This window comes from Esox lucius, chromosome 14, assembly GCF_011004845.1.
Source record: "Esox lucius isolate fEsoLuc1 chromosome 14, fEsoLuc1.pri, whole genome shotgun sequence".
NCBI classification, from domain to species: domain Eukaryota; kingdom Metazoa; phylum Chordata; class Actinopteri; order Esociformes; family Esocidae; genus Esox; species Esox lucius.
Genome location: NC_047582.1, coordinates 21,588,990 through 21,607,918, shown reverse-complemented (window position 1 = coordinate 21,607,918; position 18,929 = coordinate 21,588,990). Strand labels below are relative to the sequence as shown.

At 43.8% G+C, this 18,929-nt stretch overlaps 1 protein-coding gene across 4 annotated transcripts in view; it reads left to right on the top strand.

Annotated features, from left to right (window-relative positions):
* Positions 1-18,929, top strand: part of ehmt1b (euchromatic histone-lysine N-methyltransferase 1b) — a 47,785-nt gene that overhangs the window by 21,635 nt on the left and 7,221 nt on the right. For 2 of the 4 annotated variants that reach the window (XM_010877641.3, XM_010877638.3), the window contains exons 2-20: positions 6,699-6,783; positions 6,920-7,467; positions 7,606-7,762; positions 7,970-8,106; positions 8,482-8,643; positions 8,774-8,851; positions 9,038-9,161; positions 9,243-9,344; positions 9,625-9,770; positions 9,864-10,007; positions 10,223-10,458; positions 13,288-13,494; positions 14,268-14,350; positions 14,447-14,553; positions 14,758-14,880; positions 15,762-15,863; positions 16,241-16,345; positions 17,325-17,479; positions 18,546-18,707. In XM_010877641.3, the coding sequence (XP_010875943.2) occupies positions 6,699-6,783; positions 6,920-7,467; positions 7,606-7,762; positions 7,970-8,106; positions 8,482-8,643; positions 8,774-8,851; positions 9,038-9,161; positions 9,243-9,344; positions 9,625-9,770; positions 9,864-10,007; positions 10,223-10,458; positions 13,288-13,494; positions 14,268-14,350; positions 14,447-14,553; positions 14,758-14,880; positions 15,762-15,863; positions 16,241-16,345; positions 17,325-17,479; positions 18,546-18,707 (2,963 nt within the window). Of the gene's footprint in view, positions 1-2,775; positions 2,902-6,698; positions 6,784-6,919; positions 7,468-7,605; positions 7,763-7,969; positions 8,107-8,481; positions 8,644-8,773; positions 8,852-9,037; positions 9,162-9,242; positions 9,345-9,624; positions 9,771-9,863; positions 10,008-10,222; positions 10,459-13,287; positions 13,495-14,267; positions 14,351-14,446; positions 14,554-14,757; positions 14,881-15,761; positions 15,864-16,240; positions 16,346-17,324; positions 17,480-18,545; positions 18,708-18,929 lie in introns of those variants that run through there. The other 2 variants (XM_010877640.4, XM_034297032.1) reach the window with 2 other exon arrangements.

Sequence of the window (18,929 nt, the reverse complement as noted above, 5' to 3'; positions counted from 1 at the left end):
TGGAGGGAGTGAGATGCTCTGGGCAATGTTCTGCTGGGAAACCCTGGGTCCAGGCATTCATGTGGATGTCAATTTGACACATGCCACCTACCTAAACATTGTTGTAGACCAGGTGCACGCATTGATGCCAATGGTATTCCCTGATGGCAATCTTTCTGCAGGATAATGCGCCCTGCCACACTGCGCACATTGTTCGGGAATGGTTTGAGGAACATGATAAAGAGTTCATGGCGTAGCCCTGACCACCAAATTCCCCAGATCTCAATCTGATTGAGCATCTGTGGCATGTGCTGGACCAAAAAGTTAGATCCGGCTCTACCTCACAATGTTCAGGACTTGAAGGGTCTTCTGCTAATGTCTTGATGCCAGATACCACAGGACACCTTCAGGGGTCTCAGAGTCCACGCCTCTGTGGGTCAGGACTGTTTTGGCAGGACGCAGAGGACCAGCAGCGTTTAAGGCAGGTGGTCATAATGTTTTGTGTGTGTGTGACTTGTCAGGACATTTTGTCCCCACAACTATACTAAAACCTGAACAAGGTGACTTGTGGGGACATTTTTCATGTCCCCACATTTCAAAAGTCATTTTCTGGCTCAGGGTTAAGTTTTAGGGTCAAACTTACAATTAACTTTAGACTTAGAATTGGGGTTTCTTTAAGGTCCAGGTGTTGTTGGTTAAGTTTAGGGTTAAGGTTAGCCATTATATCTAGGTAAAGTTTAGCCATAAATGTTACTTTATTGAGGTTAAGGTTAGGGTTAGGTTAGGTAAGGTTAGGGTTAGGGTTAGGTTAAGGTTAGGGTTAGGGTTAAGGTTAAGGTTAGGGCAAGGGAGCATGGAATTTAGTTTTTCTGGTCCCCACATTTCACAAAAACAAACATATGTGTGTGTGTGTGTGTGTGTATACACACATACACACGAAAATTTGAGGGAGTTCACTCCTGTCTTCATTCAACTTGTATTGTTATTGTTGATAAAGAGTGTGGAACTTGGCTTCATATAAACTCATACCACCTGTAATTTAAAGGCAATCAATGCTTTGACCTAAGACTTAGAAACACAGTCTTTATGTTTCATATAAATAAGCGTTACATTTTAGGTAACGTCCATAATGGCAATATTTCTTATGTTTATTACAGTTTACTAGTGACATCTGGTAGCCTCGTTTGCTGTGTGTGTCTATGTTCTACTGATTGCAGAGGCCTTAGGTCAAAGAGATACGGACAAATAAATGGTTCACTGGGGGAGGACCATCAAGCCTCCTGCATTCCCATGGGCCTGCTGCAGCATCAACTGACCAAAATCCTGTTCTAACTTGAGTTCCTATAACAGTGTTCTTCCTCCCTCTTACTCGCTCCTACTGCATGTTTTTACCTTATGCTCTTGTGTGCTCTTTCTCTTTCTCTCGTTCATGCACTCTTTCTCTCCCTTTTGCTCTCTTCCTGAATCAGCTCTATCGATGTAGGAAACTCTGTTGATTCCTGTCCAAACAGATGCATATGTTCCGGGTTTTTGGGTCAGTAGGATTAGTCATTTTTAGATTTTAAGGAATGTCACTGCCAGTCTTTGACATATCCTAATCCATGCCTCTTTGCCAGTTGATAGAGGTTCAAAATGGCTGAGATGCTGTTTACTGAGCATGCTTGGTAGACTGACTCTCACTCTGCTTTGTGGTGCGATGCTGATAGCTAGAAACCTCCATAACAACAGGCAGCAGGGACACTAAGGGCTGTAGAAGCAGTGAGCATCATTGTGTTCCCATTCTGTAGCCTAATTATCTTCATGTGTTCTGGAGAGAGGTTGGTTCTTAATAGAATGTGCTAAAAATGCTAGCCTCTCCATCCCAAAATACAGTTGACATTCTGAAAGAAAAAAAGATTAAACATCTGTTTATGTCAAATCAGAGGAGGATGTTGGCTTGTGTTCTGTGTGCTAGGGTCACCTATTCTTCTGGATTGATTCTTTAGAGTGGTTTTCTAGTGTTCATAGAGCCAGGGCAGAAGACACCTCCAATCTTTTAAGAGTCATACCACAAAATTAGGGGAGATGGACGGATCCTGATCCACAAATATATAATCTTTCAAAAGATATGGTGGACCGGTCACCCAGCTAGGGGAAGGTTTTGAATCACACTACTATGTACCAATATTGCTACGTTGTGGCTGAATAGATCATAAGCAGTCCACATTGTTCTCATCCTCAAACTGTCTCTATTTCCCATGGACCTTTCATTTGGTGCAATAGAATAAACAGGATATCCATCTTCTCTGTGTCATGCCATAGAACATTTTGGGCTTGAGAGGCTATTTCTATCGTCTCCCAGGGTAGTGGCCTGCCATTAAACTATTTCACAGGTGTGTTGCCATAGATGTTGGCGAGTTTGCTTGGCCTGATAACATTGTGTGTTCTCTTCTGCCCTAAGGCTCTGTGGAGACAAAGGCCTCTTGACAGAAATAAGATGGCTGAAAGTCCCTCCCATGTTGGTTGCATTAGGGGCTTTTTTTCTCCTTGTGAAGGAGAGCAGATACTGGGTCTTTAGGGTACTGACACACGCAGCTCTTTTCCTCGGACCCTTGCAGAGTTCCCTTTCCTCTTTTTTTTTTTTTTGTTGCTGTTCCTAAAATGGCTGTGCGCATTCGTAAGCAAACAGGTCGCGAGAAAGGGAGAAAAAAAAATAGGAGAGCCACTGAAATTCGAACTGACTGAGCATGCTCTGTGGAAGCTCTCTGAAGAGAGGGCCGACAGAGGGAGCTGCAGGGTCACATGACCAACAAGGTGAATGTGTGCATGCGGGGAGAAGGAAAAGAGGAACAATCTGTTCGAGACTCCCGCTCTCTCTCTCTCACACGCACACTCTCTCCCTCTCAACCACTCTCCTCAATGGAGCCCATCAGGAGAATGCAGGTATGATGCTTGCTGCAAGCACATATTTACCACAGGGAAAGAGACGTTAGCCTACTCATTCCCCTTGGTTGGTTTTGAATGGTCCTCTGTCACATTGAACTTGTTCTGTTTCCATATCTCTTGTGGCTTTTTCATCTCTGCCATTGACATTTAGGTTGCTAGTTTGTCATCAGTTGTTTCTTCTGCTCTTTGCTCAGAAACAGCTATCCGACCCTTGGGTGGTGCAGACAGTCTTCAGAGTCCATGATAGAGAACTTGAACTGAGAGTTTGGTCACTAATCAAGGCCTTTTCAGGCTGATGTGAGCTTTGATTGCAGCATTTCTTATGACAGAAAGCCTCCATTACCCTGTGGTGAAGTGGGTAGCAGCAATGCGCTGTATTCAGCTGGGCCTGGGGTTAGACATTTGTTTACCTTGCCAAGGTGTTTTAGGGATCCTGCTGTTTGGGACATCTCAATGGATTGATTGCGTCTTGTGCAAAATGGCTCATTAGTTCTGCTTAGAACATGGACACAAGGTGCTGGCTACAGTAGGCTAGAGATGAATGCATGCAGAGCAGAGGTCTGACTTCCTGGAAATGTTGAACGGTGCTCCACCCTTCCTGCCGTGCAAGCACTCCCGGACTCGGATCCATCCTCTTTTCACTCCTCTTTTCCTCTCTCTTTCTCCTGTTCTGTCCTCTCCTTTGGGAAAGTGGTAAGGAGGCACATTTGGGGAAAATGTCCCATATGATCAAAGACACATTGGACAGAAGCAGAAAGAGGAATGATTATCCTGTACAATATTCTGGCTTAGGACAGAAGTAGCCTCATTGCTATCCCACACAGTCTTCAGTATGCTATTATGTGTGTTGGTGTTGGTATTTTAAACTCATAATGGCTTTGTAAGAATAGTTGTAACCGTTTATTTTCTTCATGTCAGTGTATGATCCCAAAAAGTTGTTTTCTGTTGCGGACTGCAACATGTTGAAGATGTTAATGGACTTTGCTTAATAGCTAGTTAATGACTGTTATGTTTAGGCTTGAGCAGTTTAGATCGTGTCTGGTTCCCTAGACTACATTAAGGTAGTTCATTTATTTTTGTAATCTTGTACAACCTTTCAATAACTACACTAGCCAAATTCAGGGAGCTGCAGTCAGACACAACTCAAGACAGAACCATCACGGCTAATTATATTAGCCTAGCTATGTTCTAAAAGTTGGAGGCAGTTCTGACCCCACAGTCATTGCATTTATTTTTAGTGGACATGCTTGGCAGATGCACATTCTTTTTTATTTGACACAGTTAGAACAATCATAGGCCTGGTTTCATTGTTTTATTTGTACAGTATCTCATAATTTTTTGGCATTGATCATTTTTTGATAGGCTTCTAATATGCAGCATTTATTTGAGTGATTCTGATTTTATTTTCTTGTCATGTGGGCTAATTCTTTATTAGATCCCGTAGGTGAATCTGCCTTTGAGCTTCCATTACCCCACCCACGCAAAACCTGGCCCCATGTCCCCCACCTAGTGGAAAAATGCAGCTTTGGCCACGTTGTCAGTAAACAATCTGGTTACGAAATGGCGGAGATCTGCAGACAGCCCTTTCTCTCCCCTCCCCCTCACTTTCTCTCTCCAAAGCGCAAGTTCTTTTTTCAACCACTAGGGGGAGGACAGAGGACATATAGAACCACGGTTTAGTGAAGGTTTCTTGATTCCATGAAGGAACACAAAAGGATTTCCCTCCACCCTTAAGTATGTCAACCACACACCTTCAAATCTGTACTCTGGAAAACCTTCTTTTCCTGCCTGGTGTTCTTTGGGTGCCTCAGACTCTGTCAGTTATTAGCTTCTTGTTTGGGTCTCTCTTAGATTAGCAAGCCCAATCCACCCTGTAACTGGAAAAAGCAAGGTTTCTATCTGTTAGATGTTGGTAGGTTCAGCCTACTTTATGTGGTTGGGGTCTTTCATGAAAATAGGCTTTGATTTCAGTGTTTTCAATGTAAGGAATTTCTCATAGTAAACAGGTCAGGGAGTGTCCAGTGTACCAATGCATGTGCCTGTAACTTCACTGAGTTATCACTGTGGTTCTTCAGAGTGGCAATGGACATGCATTTACCTGGCAAAGACTATCCACTGGAGGGTTAGTGGACAAGTTTGTTTCCTTATTGAAATCTCTGACAAATTGACTAAGCTTATTGTTTGAGTCACCTTTTTAAAGGTGATTTTGCAGTTATCAGCCTTAACTCCATGTCTCTGTCAGATGCCTGTGGCTGCTCCATTTAGCCGCCAGATATGCACACAAATCCACAACTTGTTAAGAGACCCTATAATCTAGTAGCTAGGCTCAGGAGTCTGTGCTCTGAGAGGCAATGGCCAGTCTTATCCTGAAGGACAAATTGACGTGAGACATCTCATTAACAGATCCAGTAGCTTCAGCTTCCTTCAGCTTCTGATCATGGCAGGGTGCCAAGAGGTGGGGTCAGTTCTGCAGTTGAGGCAACGCTGAGGGAGATTGCCATGGACATCTGGTGAAAAAGGCTAATGCTAGGATATATCCACCAAAACTCTGTGTAGTAGCTCCCCTGGTGGAGACTGAGAGAAGGACACTAAAAGAGCAGACATTTTGTGGTGCTTGTAGAGGCAGGTGTTTGATGTGGATTTCCAATCAGAAGGCAAAGCTTTTGCGACAAGTCCGGGGCAGGGGTTGTCAGGGGGAGGGGAAGATGGTGAATTTATTTCCGTTGCTAAACCCTTTGACCTGCTAACTTTCCTGAGCCAGGCTCTTCACACATTCTGTAGCTGATACAGGTTGGAAAACCTTCTGGTTTGAAAAGGTGGATCTGCTGACATATCTGCGTGTGTCCTTTTTTCTGTCTTGTGATTTTATGTTATTCAGTGTTTCTGTGTTCATGATTTCTTATGTCTTTATTATTTGTTTGTGTTGTCTGGTGCTTCTGAAGGAAGGTTACATTAGGTTGTATTGAAAGAGATGGGCTAAGAAGCATACGTCCCTGAAGACTAGATCGCAGAAGCAATGCAATAGGGGGACAGATTATGAATTTGTTTTTTATCCTGTAGGACTTTTACTGTAAAATCATAGTTGATTTGATTTGCTTCTGGTGCTGACCTGAGATATTTGGACCTGCGCTACGCTGTTAGAATGGCTTTGCTGTAACATTGTCTTTGGGTGGACCTACCTGGAGTGTTATATAACAGTTGAGCATGAGACGCCTCTTGTGGAGGTTTGAGACATTCGAGGTAAGGCCTTTCTGAATGCAGGTCTCTGACAGAGGAGATACCAATTGATTCCATTCCTACTGCAGAGCTCTTTACTTAGCAGCAGCCCTTACTAGGCCTTCGGCCAAACATGGCACCAGAGCAGAGCACAGGGAGGGATGTTTAGTACCTGATGAGTAGAGCCAGATAGAAGGAGCAGAGAAAAGCCTTTCTTCCTGTTTTGTGTCAGTTTGTCCTGTCAGTGTTTTTGGGGGGATTTGGTAGCTTTGTTAGAGATTTTGGTAGTGACGGTTTCACCTGCCCTGGGTGGTAGGCTGTTTCAGCCCTAGGGATCATATGTTTCATAAAGCCTAGTGGGCTACCTGAAGTTTTGGATTATTTGGAATGTGTGGGCTAAGTGTTTTTGTCAGATTATTGTATGTACTTTATTGGTCTGGGACCTCTTTAAATAGCATAGTCTATCTTATTGTTTTTCCTACAGCATGTTTTTTAAGTTTTAAGGTTTTATTACATTATCTGAATATAACTGCATTGTTGCTGGGCATGTAGTTATCAGTTTGTATATGTGCGGTCAGCCTACAGGTCTGGCCAAAGGCCGAGTGGTTAAAGGGGAGTCCATGGACGAGGGATTGGAGCCACCTGGGGACCGAGAAGAGAGCGGTGAGTTTATCCTTAAAATCATCTGGGCATTCCTAGTATAACAGACACACATGCTAAGACTTTTAAAGTAACTATGTCCTCTGATGATTTTGGCTACCATAAAATCACACTGAAATTGACTGACCACCTGTTACAGATACGTCAAGAGACAATGAGTTAGCTGCCAGGTTGGTATCCTCCCCCCGAGTAGAGGAGGAGCTGAGCAGGATCACTGAGAGCACTGAGGTGGGGAACGGACACCGGAGCCCCGCCGCCCTTGTTTCCCAGGACAACGACTCACAGGTGGTCACACAGAATGGGATGTTGGAGATGGACCCGCCTCACGGTTCCACCACCGGAAGTAATGGATATATCCTCAGCAAGCAGCAGCAGGAGGGAGGGGCTTCGACGGGGCCCGGCTTGGCAGCTGCCCCACACAGGACTAACTGGTCCCCCTCGGGCACCACCGTTGTGGGACACACCGCCAAAATGTTCCCATCATCGACAGCTGGTCACGCGCACAGTCTGGAATCACTAAGGACTGACATCCAGTGTGCCGAGTCGCTGTCAGGACAAGGGGGCTCAGACCCAGAGATAAAAAACGGCACATCGCCAAGCCACTCCCCCAGCCCCTCCCCGCGGTCTAACGCCATACACAGAGCCCGCAAAACCATGTCCAGGCCAGCGTCCATCCAGACGCTAAAGGTAACTAGTACTAGACTAGTAAAGAGGTAGTCAATTTTTGGCCTTTGTTTGATAGTCCACACTGGGCATTAATTGAGAAGTTCTATAAAAGCTTTAGCCAAAATCTGATTGACTCGCTTTCTTTATTTTACCCCGTAGCTTCTAAACAGGGAATTAAAGGAACCAAACTGTTCAGAAGAGGAGAGTCAAAATGGACCAGAGGAGAAGGTGAAGACCCAGATGTCCCCTTCACAGAACCAGTTACTTCAGAGCCAAAACGATGTGCCGCCTGCCGCCACAGCTAAATCCCAGACAGGTCAGAGTCCTCCACACGAATGATAATCACAGTCCAACCACCCAACAAGGGACATGCAGTGATATAATGAAAATGCTTTGCTTACTGAAGGCTTTTTGATTGTTTCCAGGCTGAAAAAGCCAGGGCATTATGAATAAAAGCTTTGTTTTACAATGATGTAGTGTAAGAGGTTTATGACTTCTTGAGCTCAACTGAGCACTCTTCCAGCAGTGTCAGCTTCAAGGAAGAAGAAAAGGAAGATGGGAACATACAGCTTGGTACCCAAGAAAAAAAACAAAGTGCTGAGGCAGCGGACGGTGCTGGAAATGTTTAGTCAACTTCAGCCATCAACTCAAAGCGCAAAGGTCTCATGTCTCCTCCACTAAATATCTTAACTGTTGTAGAATGAATGGACTTTTTCTCCTGAGGGCGTGTCGGTCTAAGTCTCTGCATCATATTGCTGATGTGTCAAAGCCACCTGGACCCGGCATCCCTTAAGGACAGTTCACATTGGCCCAGCGTCATCAGGCCAGACTGAGGTTGATAGTCAAAGGAGCGTTCTCCTCAGATGCATTGGTTTGGCTAACTTCCTGGTTAAACGAGCAGTGTGATAAGAAGCGGTACGGTTGGATGGTATATTTGGAATAAATGTAAAAAAAAAAAAATATATATATATATATATATAGGACTTGTAGCTATAACAGCATCCTGTTGTAATATTACTCTGCTCCTCCTCGTAGCCTAAGGAGGTAGCACACGTGAACGGGGAAAGGGTGGAGAACAAGTCAGAGGAGGAAGAGTGGGAGGATGGAGAGGAGTGGGAGGAAGATGAGGAGCATGGCGAAGAGGAAGGCGTTCCTGCAGGTCAGGAGAAGTGTCAAACATCTGGCCCAGCCCTTCAGGTACAAACTCATTAACGTTATTGTCTAATTTGTCTATACCTAACCTAAAGGGTGGTTTCTATCACCTTAATTTGCAACCCCTTTACATAGCCAAATGTCTGACATTGTTGTTTGATACTTGTCTGTTCAGGGGGATCCTGGAGAGGAGGTTGACTCTGAGGAATCAGCTGAAGATGAAGGGGAAGAAGAAGGGAATGAGTCAGACATGGTACTCACAAAACCATAGGCAGTTTTCCTGTCTTTGAGTCTGCTAGTTTGACCAACATCCACTTGTATTCTTCTCATTCAAGACATTTGCAAAGCACAACTTCCTGAGTGGGTCTGTTCCCTCCGAGTGACCTGTGCATTTTCATGTAGATAGTATAACTTTACAATTTCTCTGCTTTTAAAAAAGAGCTCAGAATCCAGCATGAAGAAGAGGTTGAAAAAGAAAGCAAAGGGAGACGATGCCTGGCTCCGGCCATCCAGGAAACGGAAAAGGAAGCTCAAGCCCAAGACTGAGGGACTCCCTGGGACAGGTATTTTTGCCTTCTGGAAGAATATAGTGGATAGCCCTATGATGTTTTTCTCCCTTTGCTACCCATATGTCCTTCTTTCAGGCATCGGGCCCCAGGCAAGCCTTGCTAAGGAGTACACAGAGGTTCCCCTAGACTCACTCAACCTCAAAGCGCAGGAGGAGCTGCTTTCGTCACAGCACACTGGTTAGTGTGGGCCTTCGCTTATTGGGAAGTAACAAATGTACCCTTTCCCCCTATTTGAACTCTGTAGGCAAGGGGTCTTGACCTTGAAGCACGGTCTCTCCCTAAGTGAACAGATGTCTCATCAGAGCCACACTAAGCAGCTCCTGGTGTCTGAGAAATATAAAGAAGGATCACTTGCAGCGTGTTTATGTCTTTATTAATCAATCTCTATACTGTATTTTGTAAGTTACACTGATATACAATTGGATAAGCTAAGTTGAATGCATGGTCCTGTCTGCAGGAATATCTGGGACTGTGGGGGTTGTGGAGGCGGACATGGTTCAGGAGCTTCCCCTCTGCAGCTGTCGCATTGAGACTCCCAAGAGCCGGGAGATTCTCACCCTGGCTGACCGGAAGTGCATGGCCACAGAGAGCGTCGACCGACAGGTATTTCTACATGTGCTCAATTCCGTATGTCCACATTCTCTCCTGATGTCTTTTGCAACATTCTGATTCTACACCCTTCCCTTCTCCATACAGCTGACTCAGTGTCAGAGTGCGGTTCTGAAGCATGAGATGATGCGACCCTCGAACTCGGTGCAACTGCTGGTGCTGTGTGAGGACCACCGGGCCGGCATGGTTAAGCACCAGTGCTGCCCCGGCTGTGGCTTCTTTTGCAGGGCCGTGAGTACTGGGACCACCGAGTGGTGGGAACGGGCAAACACTGCATTCTAATTCAGGGGGAAGTTTCTTATTTAGGAGAACCAGGAAAGGGGTCCTAATTAAAGTGCTTAGGCAAAAGCTTTGGCTCTACTTGATTAATTCTGTAATGACCGGATGTCTAAAATACTGGTGTTTTCCAATTGCTTTACTCATCTTGCTCTGTGTTTGGATTGTAGGGCACCTTTATGGAGTGCCAGCCAGACGTCAACATCTCCCATCGTTTCCACCGAGCCTGTGCCTCTGTGCTGAAAGGCCAGACCTTCTGTCCACACTGTGGAGAAGAAGCCAGCAAGGCCAAAGAGGTCACCATCGCCAAAGCCGACACCACTTCCACAGTGCCGGCCACAAACACTGCACACAGCCCTGCCACGCCTATGGTCACAGAAGGCCGGGCTGACACCACCACTGGAGGGTATGTTCACATACTGTTGGGTGTTGTTCATGGTCATTTTGTAAAGAAATCTGCATCCCATCAAAAACAAAATTACGTCTGCAAAATACATGTACGGAGCAAGGCTGGAAAGGCAATTCATGAATGGTTATGTTTCTCCTGTCTGGAAAGTCATTAGGGACAACAGCTAGAATCTCTTTGACAAAGACCGGTGGTGTTGAGTTACTTGAATATCTACTGACAAAAAGGTATTTAGTCAGCCACCAATTGTGCAAGTTCTCCCACTTGATGAGAGAGGCCTGTAATGTTCATCATAGGTACACTTCAACTATGAGAAACTAAATGAGAAAAAAAAATCCAGAAAATCACATTGTAGGATTTTTTTATGAATTCATTGGTAAATTCCTCTGTAAAATAAGTATTTGGTCACCTACAAACAAGCAAGATTTCTGGCTCTCACAGACCTGTAACTTCTTTAAAAGGCTCCTCTGTCCTCCACTCGTTACCTGTATTAATGACACCTGTTTGAACTTGTTATCAGTATAAAAGACACCTGTCCACAACCTCAAACAGTCACACTCCAAACTCCACTATGGCCAAGACCAAAGAGCTGTCAAAGGAAACCAGAAACAAAATTGTAGACCTGCACCAGGCTGGGAAGACTGAATCTGCAATAGGTAAGCAGCTTGGTGTGAAGAAATTAACTGTGGGAGCAATTATAAGAAAATGGAAGACATACAAGATCAATGATGAATCTCCCTCGATCCGGGGCTCCACGCAAGATCTCACCCCGTGGGGTCAAAATTATCACAAGAACGGTGAGCAAAAATCCCAGAACCACACAGGGGGACCTAGTGAATGACCTGCAGAGAGCTGGGACCAAAGTAACAAAGGCTACCATCTGTAACACACTACGCCGCCAGGGACTCAAATCCTGCAGTGCCAGACGTGTCCCCCTGCTTAAGCCAGTACATGTCCAGGCCCGTCTGAGGTTTGCTAGAGAGCATTTGGATGGTCCAGAAGAGGATTGGGAGAATGTCATATGGTCAGATGAAACCAAAATATTACTTTTTGGTAAATAATCAACTCGTCGTGTTTGGAGAAGAAAGAATGCCGAGTTGCATCCAAAGAACACCATACCCACTGTGAAGCATGGGGGTGGAAACATCATGCTTTGGGGCTGTTTTTCTGCAAAGGGACCAGGACGACTGATCCGTGTAAAGGAAAGAATGAATGGGGCCATATATCATGAGATTTTGAGTGAAAACCTCCTTCCATCAGCAATGGCTTTGAAGATGAAACGTGGCTGGGTCTTTCAGCATGACAATGATCCCAAACACACTGCCTGGGCAATGAAGGAGTGGCTTCGTAAGAAGCATCTCAAGGTCCTGGACTGGCCTAGCCAGTCAATAGATCTCAACCCCATAGAAAATCTTTGGAGGGTGTTGAAAGTCTGTGTTGCCCAGCGACAGCCCCAAAACATCACTGCTCTAGAGGAGATCTGCATGGAGGAATGGGCCAGAATCCGGTACTCAGGCCGTCACTCATTCAAATTCATTTTTGTATAATTTCTAAATTAAATTTTTTGTTAATGTTAAATTGTTAATGTACAACAGCTATTTTTCTATTGGTGCCATCAAGCTATAAAATACCTCAGTGCTCATGCTAAGATCACGTATGTATCATGGATTAAGCACACTGCTCTTTGTGTGACGAGCAGCATAAGGTACTGCTCAGGTATTTTTAGGGAGAACCCCTTTCACACCCCTCCTCACAGAACAGGAAGTCAAACAATATCTGCTGTCACCCGGGAAGGAATCTCTCTCCAGCCACACTTGAACACTGTGCTGACCAGGTCTCATGTTTTCCAAGGCATATTTGGTATGTCACTAGAGCAATGTTCCTACCTGTTTCAAATCCTACATTATTGTTCCAGTTTTTCCCCAAAAAACAAGTGTGCTGTCTGAATGACTAAAGGCCTTTGGCACCCACCTGATTCATTTGATAACTTAGACTTGCCATTTCTCCAACCATCACTGATGCCTACCTACCCCAAATGCTATTTGATGCTATCAGCATGGACACCAAAATCTACCTAGGACACAGTTACCGGAATTTCAAAACCATCATCCCCTACTACTGCACAAATTCTTCCATTTCAACGTTTTCAGCTCACTATCAGTGGATCACTAACTTCCTGACCAACAGGACGCAACACAATTCAGACTTTGTATTCCTCAACAATGCAGCTCTGCAAAGATGTGTGCTCTCACCGTACCTCTACCCACTCTAAACCAACTACTGTACCTCCAAACAACACGTCTGTCAAAACCGCTCTGGTCTGTCACTTCAGTATGTGGACAGTATAAGTCCAGATAATGTGGACAGGTTGAACAGCTGGCAGCCTTGTGCAGTCAAAACAACTTGGACCAGAAAAGACTGCACAGGTGGGGAATTACTTCAGGATCCCCCAGGCCTTGTACTTGAGGGCATGTCTGTTAGCTCAGCAAAATTCATTAAATCCTTAGCATCAATCATCTCCTGCAGTCTCAGGTTGGAGAGAGTCATTGCAAAGAAGGCGCACCAGCAGATATACTAATTATGTATATCTGTAAATGGGCACATTAACTGTCAATATTTTACATACGTATGTATATATATATGTATGTATATCAACTTAAATGAATAGTGTGTATGTTAACTTCCTGTAGCACCGGCTTTACAACCAGGAATGGTGCTCTTAGATTTGTTCGGGTTGTGTGTCAATATACTTCTGAAAGTACCCCTCTACATTGTCTACTCCATTGTAGTAGTCAGCAGGCACTGACCACCTTTCTTTGTATGTTTCAGTCTGTCCCATTCTGTGGAAGGTGATTTAAGTGGCCGAGCAGACAGCTCTCACTCCGTCCATCCTGGGCAAACGCTGGACACCACCTTCCCAGGGGGCTCCAGAACTGGAGTACTACATCCGGCTGTGGGCATTGGGATGGGAACCGGAGTGGGCGCCGCCCCTAAAGAGACATTAGAGAGCATCCTCCTGGCACTGGACACTGAGAAGTAAGACGCGCTGCCGTGCCAGGGTTGAGAGGTTGAAAAGGGCTGCTCCGCTCGAGTCAATGCACTTCACCCCAGTCTCCCTTTCAGCTCGTTAATCGTCGGATTTCCAAAACCTCTGGTTTTCAGGTGTTCTCTGACGTTAAACACGTTGGGGACTGTGCCTTTTTTTTGTTTTTATTGTTCTTCTAGCAAGATAATACTTTCACATTACTTTACAATCCTCAGGTCACACTACTCCATAAGTAGCTGATCAGTGTTCTGCTGCTGTTATCCCGTATTTGATCACTATAGCTACTAATATCTATGAGGTTTTAGAACATTTTCAAGACATGCAATGGATTCCCCTACTATGTTCAATGCATTTTGGAATCTGGTTGAATTCCATTTCAATGTTGGGATTCCATTTTCTGCAGCGTCAGTTTTACAGTGATAGAAAGCCAGCCACCTTCTTTTAACACATACCAGTTAAAAAAGAGAGGACTGGATTTATCGGATAATGTTTTTGTCTTGCTCAAATGTTACTCCCTTTTTCTCCCTATTTTGTGGTCAGAAGTTACAACCTGGTCTTATCACAGCTGGCTGAGGGAAGTCAAATGATCAAGACATGATACATTTCCTGTCAAGCCTTCTTTTCAAGCTACTCACTTAACCTGGACGTTAGATGCAACCAATGAGCGGGGTGGTGGAAGGTTTAACAACTTTCTGTTGGTTTAAAGAGAAACCCTTTTATTTGACTGATCTTCTCTACATCTCATTTTTATGTCTGGCTTTAGGCCCAAGAAGCTACGGTTTCACCCCAAGCAGCTGTTCCTCTCTGCCAAACAGGGGGAGCTACAGAAGGTCCTGCTCATGCTAGGTATGGGATGTGCCTCATTGTCTGACAATGTTCCTTAGAACTTGTTTTGCTGGTTTTTGCAATGCATTGTTGTTTGTATGGGTCTTTGGCCGCTAGTGGACGGGATTGACCCTAACTTCAAGATGGAGAGCCAGAGCAGACGAACCCCCCTCCATGTGGCAGCTGAGGCAGGCCACCAAGAGATCTGTCACCTGCTGGTCCAGGTGAGGCTTGACTAGGGTTCCTCTCAGGGGTGGATGACTGATGGAGTACATTGTGAATCAGGTGGACTTTCAGAATGGACTGTGGACTTTCAGAATGGACTATGGACATCATGGGTTTACTGCCATCAATGTTGAACATTTCCATAGTCTTGATTATTAGATTGCATCAATCCATTTGCATTGATTTCCATCTCTTCCTACCAGTCGGGGGCTAACCTGGACATCTGTGATGAGGATCAGCGTACTCCGCTGATGGAGGCCTGTGAGAACAACCACCTCGATACAGTCCGCTACCTACTTAGTGCAGGAGCCATCGCCAGTCACAAGGTTTGAGGACAAACCCCTTTCACCGCAATATCATTTACACGTCATCTTCTAAAGATGTTTTATCAAACTTCCATGGGGGGAATGGATTGGCTGATGAAGAGCCATTTAGATTTTAGTTCTTGGTAATGATGTTCACAACAAGAATAACAAAAAGAGGCAAATGGGTGCCCATTTCCAGAATGCTAACAGTATCAGAATGATTAACAGCGATTCACTGGAAACTGTCTTGGCTAGTATTGCTTTTAACCCTAAACAAACTAATTGCGATGACAGGTAATCCAGTTATACAAATATAGGAAGTAGCTGGCTACCAAATGTCATTTTTGGCAAGGTTGGAAATTAACCAGCAACTGAAGGAGAGCAGCGGGTATCTGTGGTAACTATCTGTGAGGGTGCACAGGCCAGTGTTTCACAAAGGCTGGTGCACAGCGGGCCAAAACACTAGACCTGCAGTGTACGGAGAATTTATCCATAGGTCAAAACCCAGCAGAAAGCTAACCCCAGCAGAAAGCTAACACTATGATGCCATGTCTCATTCATTCAGCCACTTACTTGAGCAATTAACAAGCTCAACCAAATTACTCACCGCCATCTCCTGATTTGTGCCTTTGGTGATTTCAAACAACACGCATAAGACATTATCAGGCTCAGCTGTTCTGGTACTGTTTAAGCTTCAAAATATTTGACATAATTTATTTTATTCTTATTGTATTGCAGAAGTTGACTGTAGGTATTTATATTGCAATGCTAAATAAATATTCAGATTATTAAAACAGTATTGATGATATTAAAACCGCTTCTGTATCAATTTCTAAACATCCCGGGATACACAGTATATACCGTAACCCATCCAAGCCTATTGACTACCCTCTGTTCTTCAGGATGTGGAGGGGTTCACTTGTCTCCACCTAGCTGCAAAGATTGGCCATTACAACATTGTGGAGCATCTCCTCTCTACAGGACACATAGACATCAATTGTCAGGTACAGTCTGTTCTTTCCAGTCATAAACCAATGAAAACAATATTGATTGAGCATGACTGTAATTCGGCACCATCATGTTTTTATTCCCTCAAGAAGGTTATCTTTTAGGATGGCTTTTGTTATTGAGTTTTGATACTATAGTTCCTTCGTTTGAACTAAGGAGTTCTATCCAGTTTTATGTTCCTCTGGCCTTATTGTATGCTGTGACCTTTCCATACTTGGGTCATTGTCCTCTTTGTGGGTGTTCTGCCCTCGTCCACTCAACATTGGGTCCTAATGGTTTTCTCTTGCGCTCTAACTGAAGTGAAACAATCTTGTAGCTATACCTTGTTGCTATAAAACTGTAGCTTGAAGCTGTGATGTGTAACCCTCTCCAGGATGACGGCGGTTGGACAGCCATGATCTGGGCAACTGAGTACAAACACCTGAACCAAGTGAAGCTGCTGCTCAGTAAAGGTGCTGATATCAACATCAGGGATAAGGTCAGTAGTTTGAGGCATCCTGGGTCATGATATCCTGCAGAACAAATTGTTGAAGGGCTAGTTCGACCTAGATTCAAAACCTGACTAGTGGTGTTGTTAATCTCAGACAACCTATCAATGTTTTATTCCTCCAAATTATCTTTTCATTTTTTATATATACGTCTCATTTTCAACTGAACTGATACGTCCTGTATTTACCGATCTGTTTTGTTCTCATTAGTATCAGTCTGCGCTTTTTCGGCGTAACTTTGACCACCTGGAACAACCATTTAGCATTCGCTGGCTACCAATGACATAATTGCTGAATAACGGAGGCGGTGTGTAGTGGCTACAGAAAATAGTTTGTATAGTGCCAGTTTGAAGTCACCGAATTCCGCCAGCTCTAGTGATGGCCATTCAAGGCTTCATTAGCATTATTTTAGCAGCAGGATATTATCCTGGCTGCACTCAGATTTTTATCACAATAAAAGCCATAATTGAAATGTGTAAGGCATTATAGTTAAGTCTAGTATGTGAAAAAGAACATACAAGAATAACATTGGAATTGACATTAAACATAAAATGGAAAGACTATTATATTGTTGCCCTATATATTTCAATGATGGCTTTTATTTTGAAAATTAAAATCTGAGTTAGCGCTGCTAGCATAATATCCTGCTGCTAGAAGAATGGTAATGAAGCCTCGAATGGCCATCACTAGCCAGCTGTTTCGTCAGTATGCAGTCAAAAAATCGATGCTAGCGCGACAGTACTCAACTTAGTGTTTTTTTTTAAAGATAGTTTCTACTTGCAATACAGCTTTTGTAGCTCATTTCAATGAATGTGGGAAACAGCTGGCGAAAGAAAGATATTTCAAATAATAGCATGATAATGAGTATTACATGTCATGATTAGGATTTTAACAGGATTTTAATTAAGCCCTACTTTGTTGTGTCTATAAATTTAGTGTATTTGCTTACCATTTGTTGTGTTTTTTTAGGAGGAGAACATCTGTCTCCACTGGGCAGCGTTCTCTGGCAGTGTGGAGATTGCAGAGCTTCTCCTAGAGGCCAAGTGTGACCTACACGCTGTTAACATCCATGGAGACTCACCTCTGCACATTGCTGCACGGGAGAACAGGCTTGAATGTGTCACGTGAGTAGAGGTTGATGGAAAATGACTGTGATATGGCTGTAGCTTCTTATGTTGTAATCAAGGTTACAACCATATCAAGACTTATCCATCTACAGTGTTACAGTTAAACAGTCGTGAAAATGTTTAGCAGACCTTCTCTGTCCATAACCTGTTCTTGACTCCTTTAACCCAAAGGTAATGTGCTGTGGATGGATGAGTGTCTCATCCATACAAAACCATTTCTCATTTACATTGTTAAACAACCAATGAGAACATGTTGTGTATTTGTTTTTTATACTTTATTAAAGAAATACAGTAAGAGATGACATGTTTAGCTGAAATCTGTGAGTATCCCGGTGCTATGGCAGTGTGCCTGAGTCTGCAAGCACCATGGAGACACAGTGAGGATGTTTCAACTAAATCAATGCTTTGTCTTCTTAATATAATCATGTTTTTTATACAACTATGTCCATGCCATTCTATTAAATTGATTGGCTGATTTGGTGATTTAGAGTGCAGGTACATGATTTTAAACCTTTATGAAATTCAATAGTGTGTCATTCTCCTGCACAAGAAACCATAATGAGAACAATATAGAGATGACTCGTTGCTACATGTTTTCCTGATTTCAGATATGGACCACTTGGTTGTGTTAAATCATGGTGAAAAGTGATATTTTACATAACGTACGCCACAACATACGCCTTCACCAAATTGAAAAGGGTTTTGTGAGATTTCTGTTTTAGCCCATTAAGCTTGGAATCAATGTCTGTGTCCCAGCCTTCAGGTTCTCTGTCTCCAACTCTGTAAAATGCGCAAGTGCCTGCTCTTATTATTGCTTTTGTCTTGTGTTGTTGTCATAGGTTTCTGTTTTGGCTGTCTGTTGATCTAGATTTGGTTGATGTACCTGTGTTGTTGTTGTGTGTTGCCAACTGTGTACTGTCTGTCTTGTTTTATACTTTTTTAAATCAGTACTCCCTGTCCCACTGGACTATTGTAAATAGTATTGTTCTTAACTGACCTGCCTGGTAAAATGATGGTAACCCAATGTAAAATGTTTGAGAGACTCTGCTCTGTGGTCCCTCAGGCTCTTCTTGTCTAGTGGGGCAGATGTCACCCTGAAGAACCGTGAGGGGGAGATGCCGCCGGACTGCTGCAGCCACAGCTCCAGGGTGTGGCTCACTCTTCAGACTAACAGGAGGATTAAGGAGGCCAAGAGCAATACACAGGGGGAGAAGGTCCTCAACAGGTACATGTTGCATTTTAAACCTGATTTCACACTTACTGTTACTATATTGAAGCATCATCCACACAGTTGTTATGGTTGAACTTCCATTTTAAAGATTTGATTTTGCTCTGTAGTTGTGTACACGAGCCATGAACAGCAGTGGCTGGACAAACCAAAATAAAAGCTTCAAACCTCCCCGACAATAAACCACACAGCGATCTAATGTCTTGGAGGTCTCTGCAT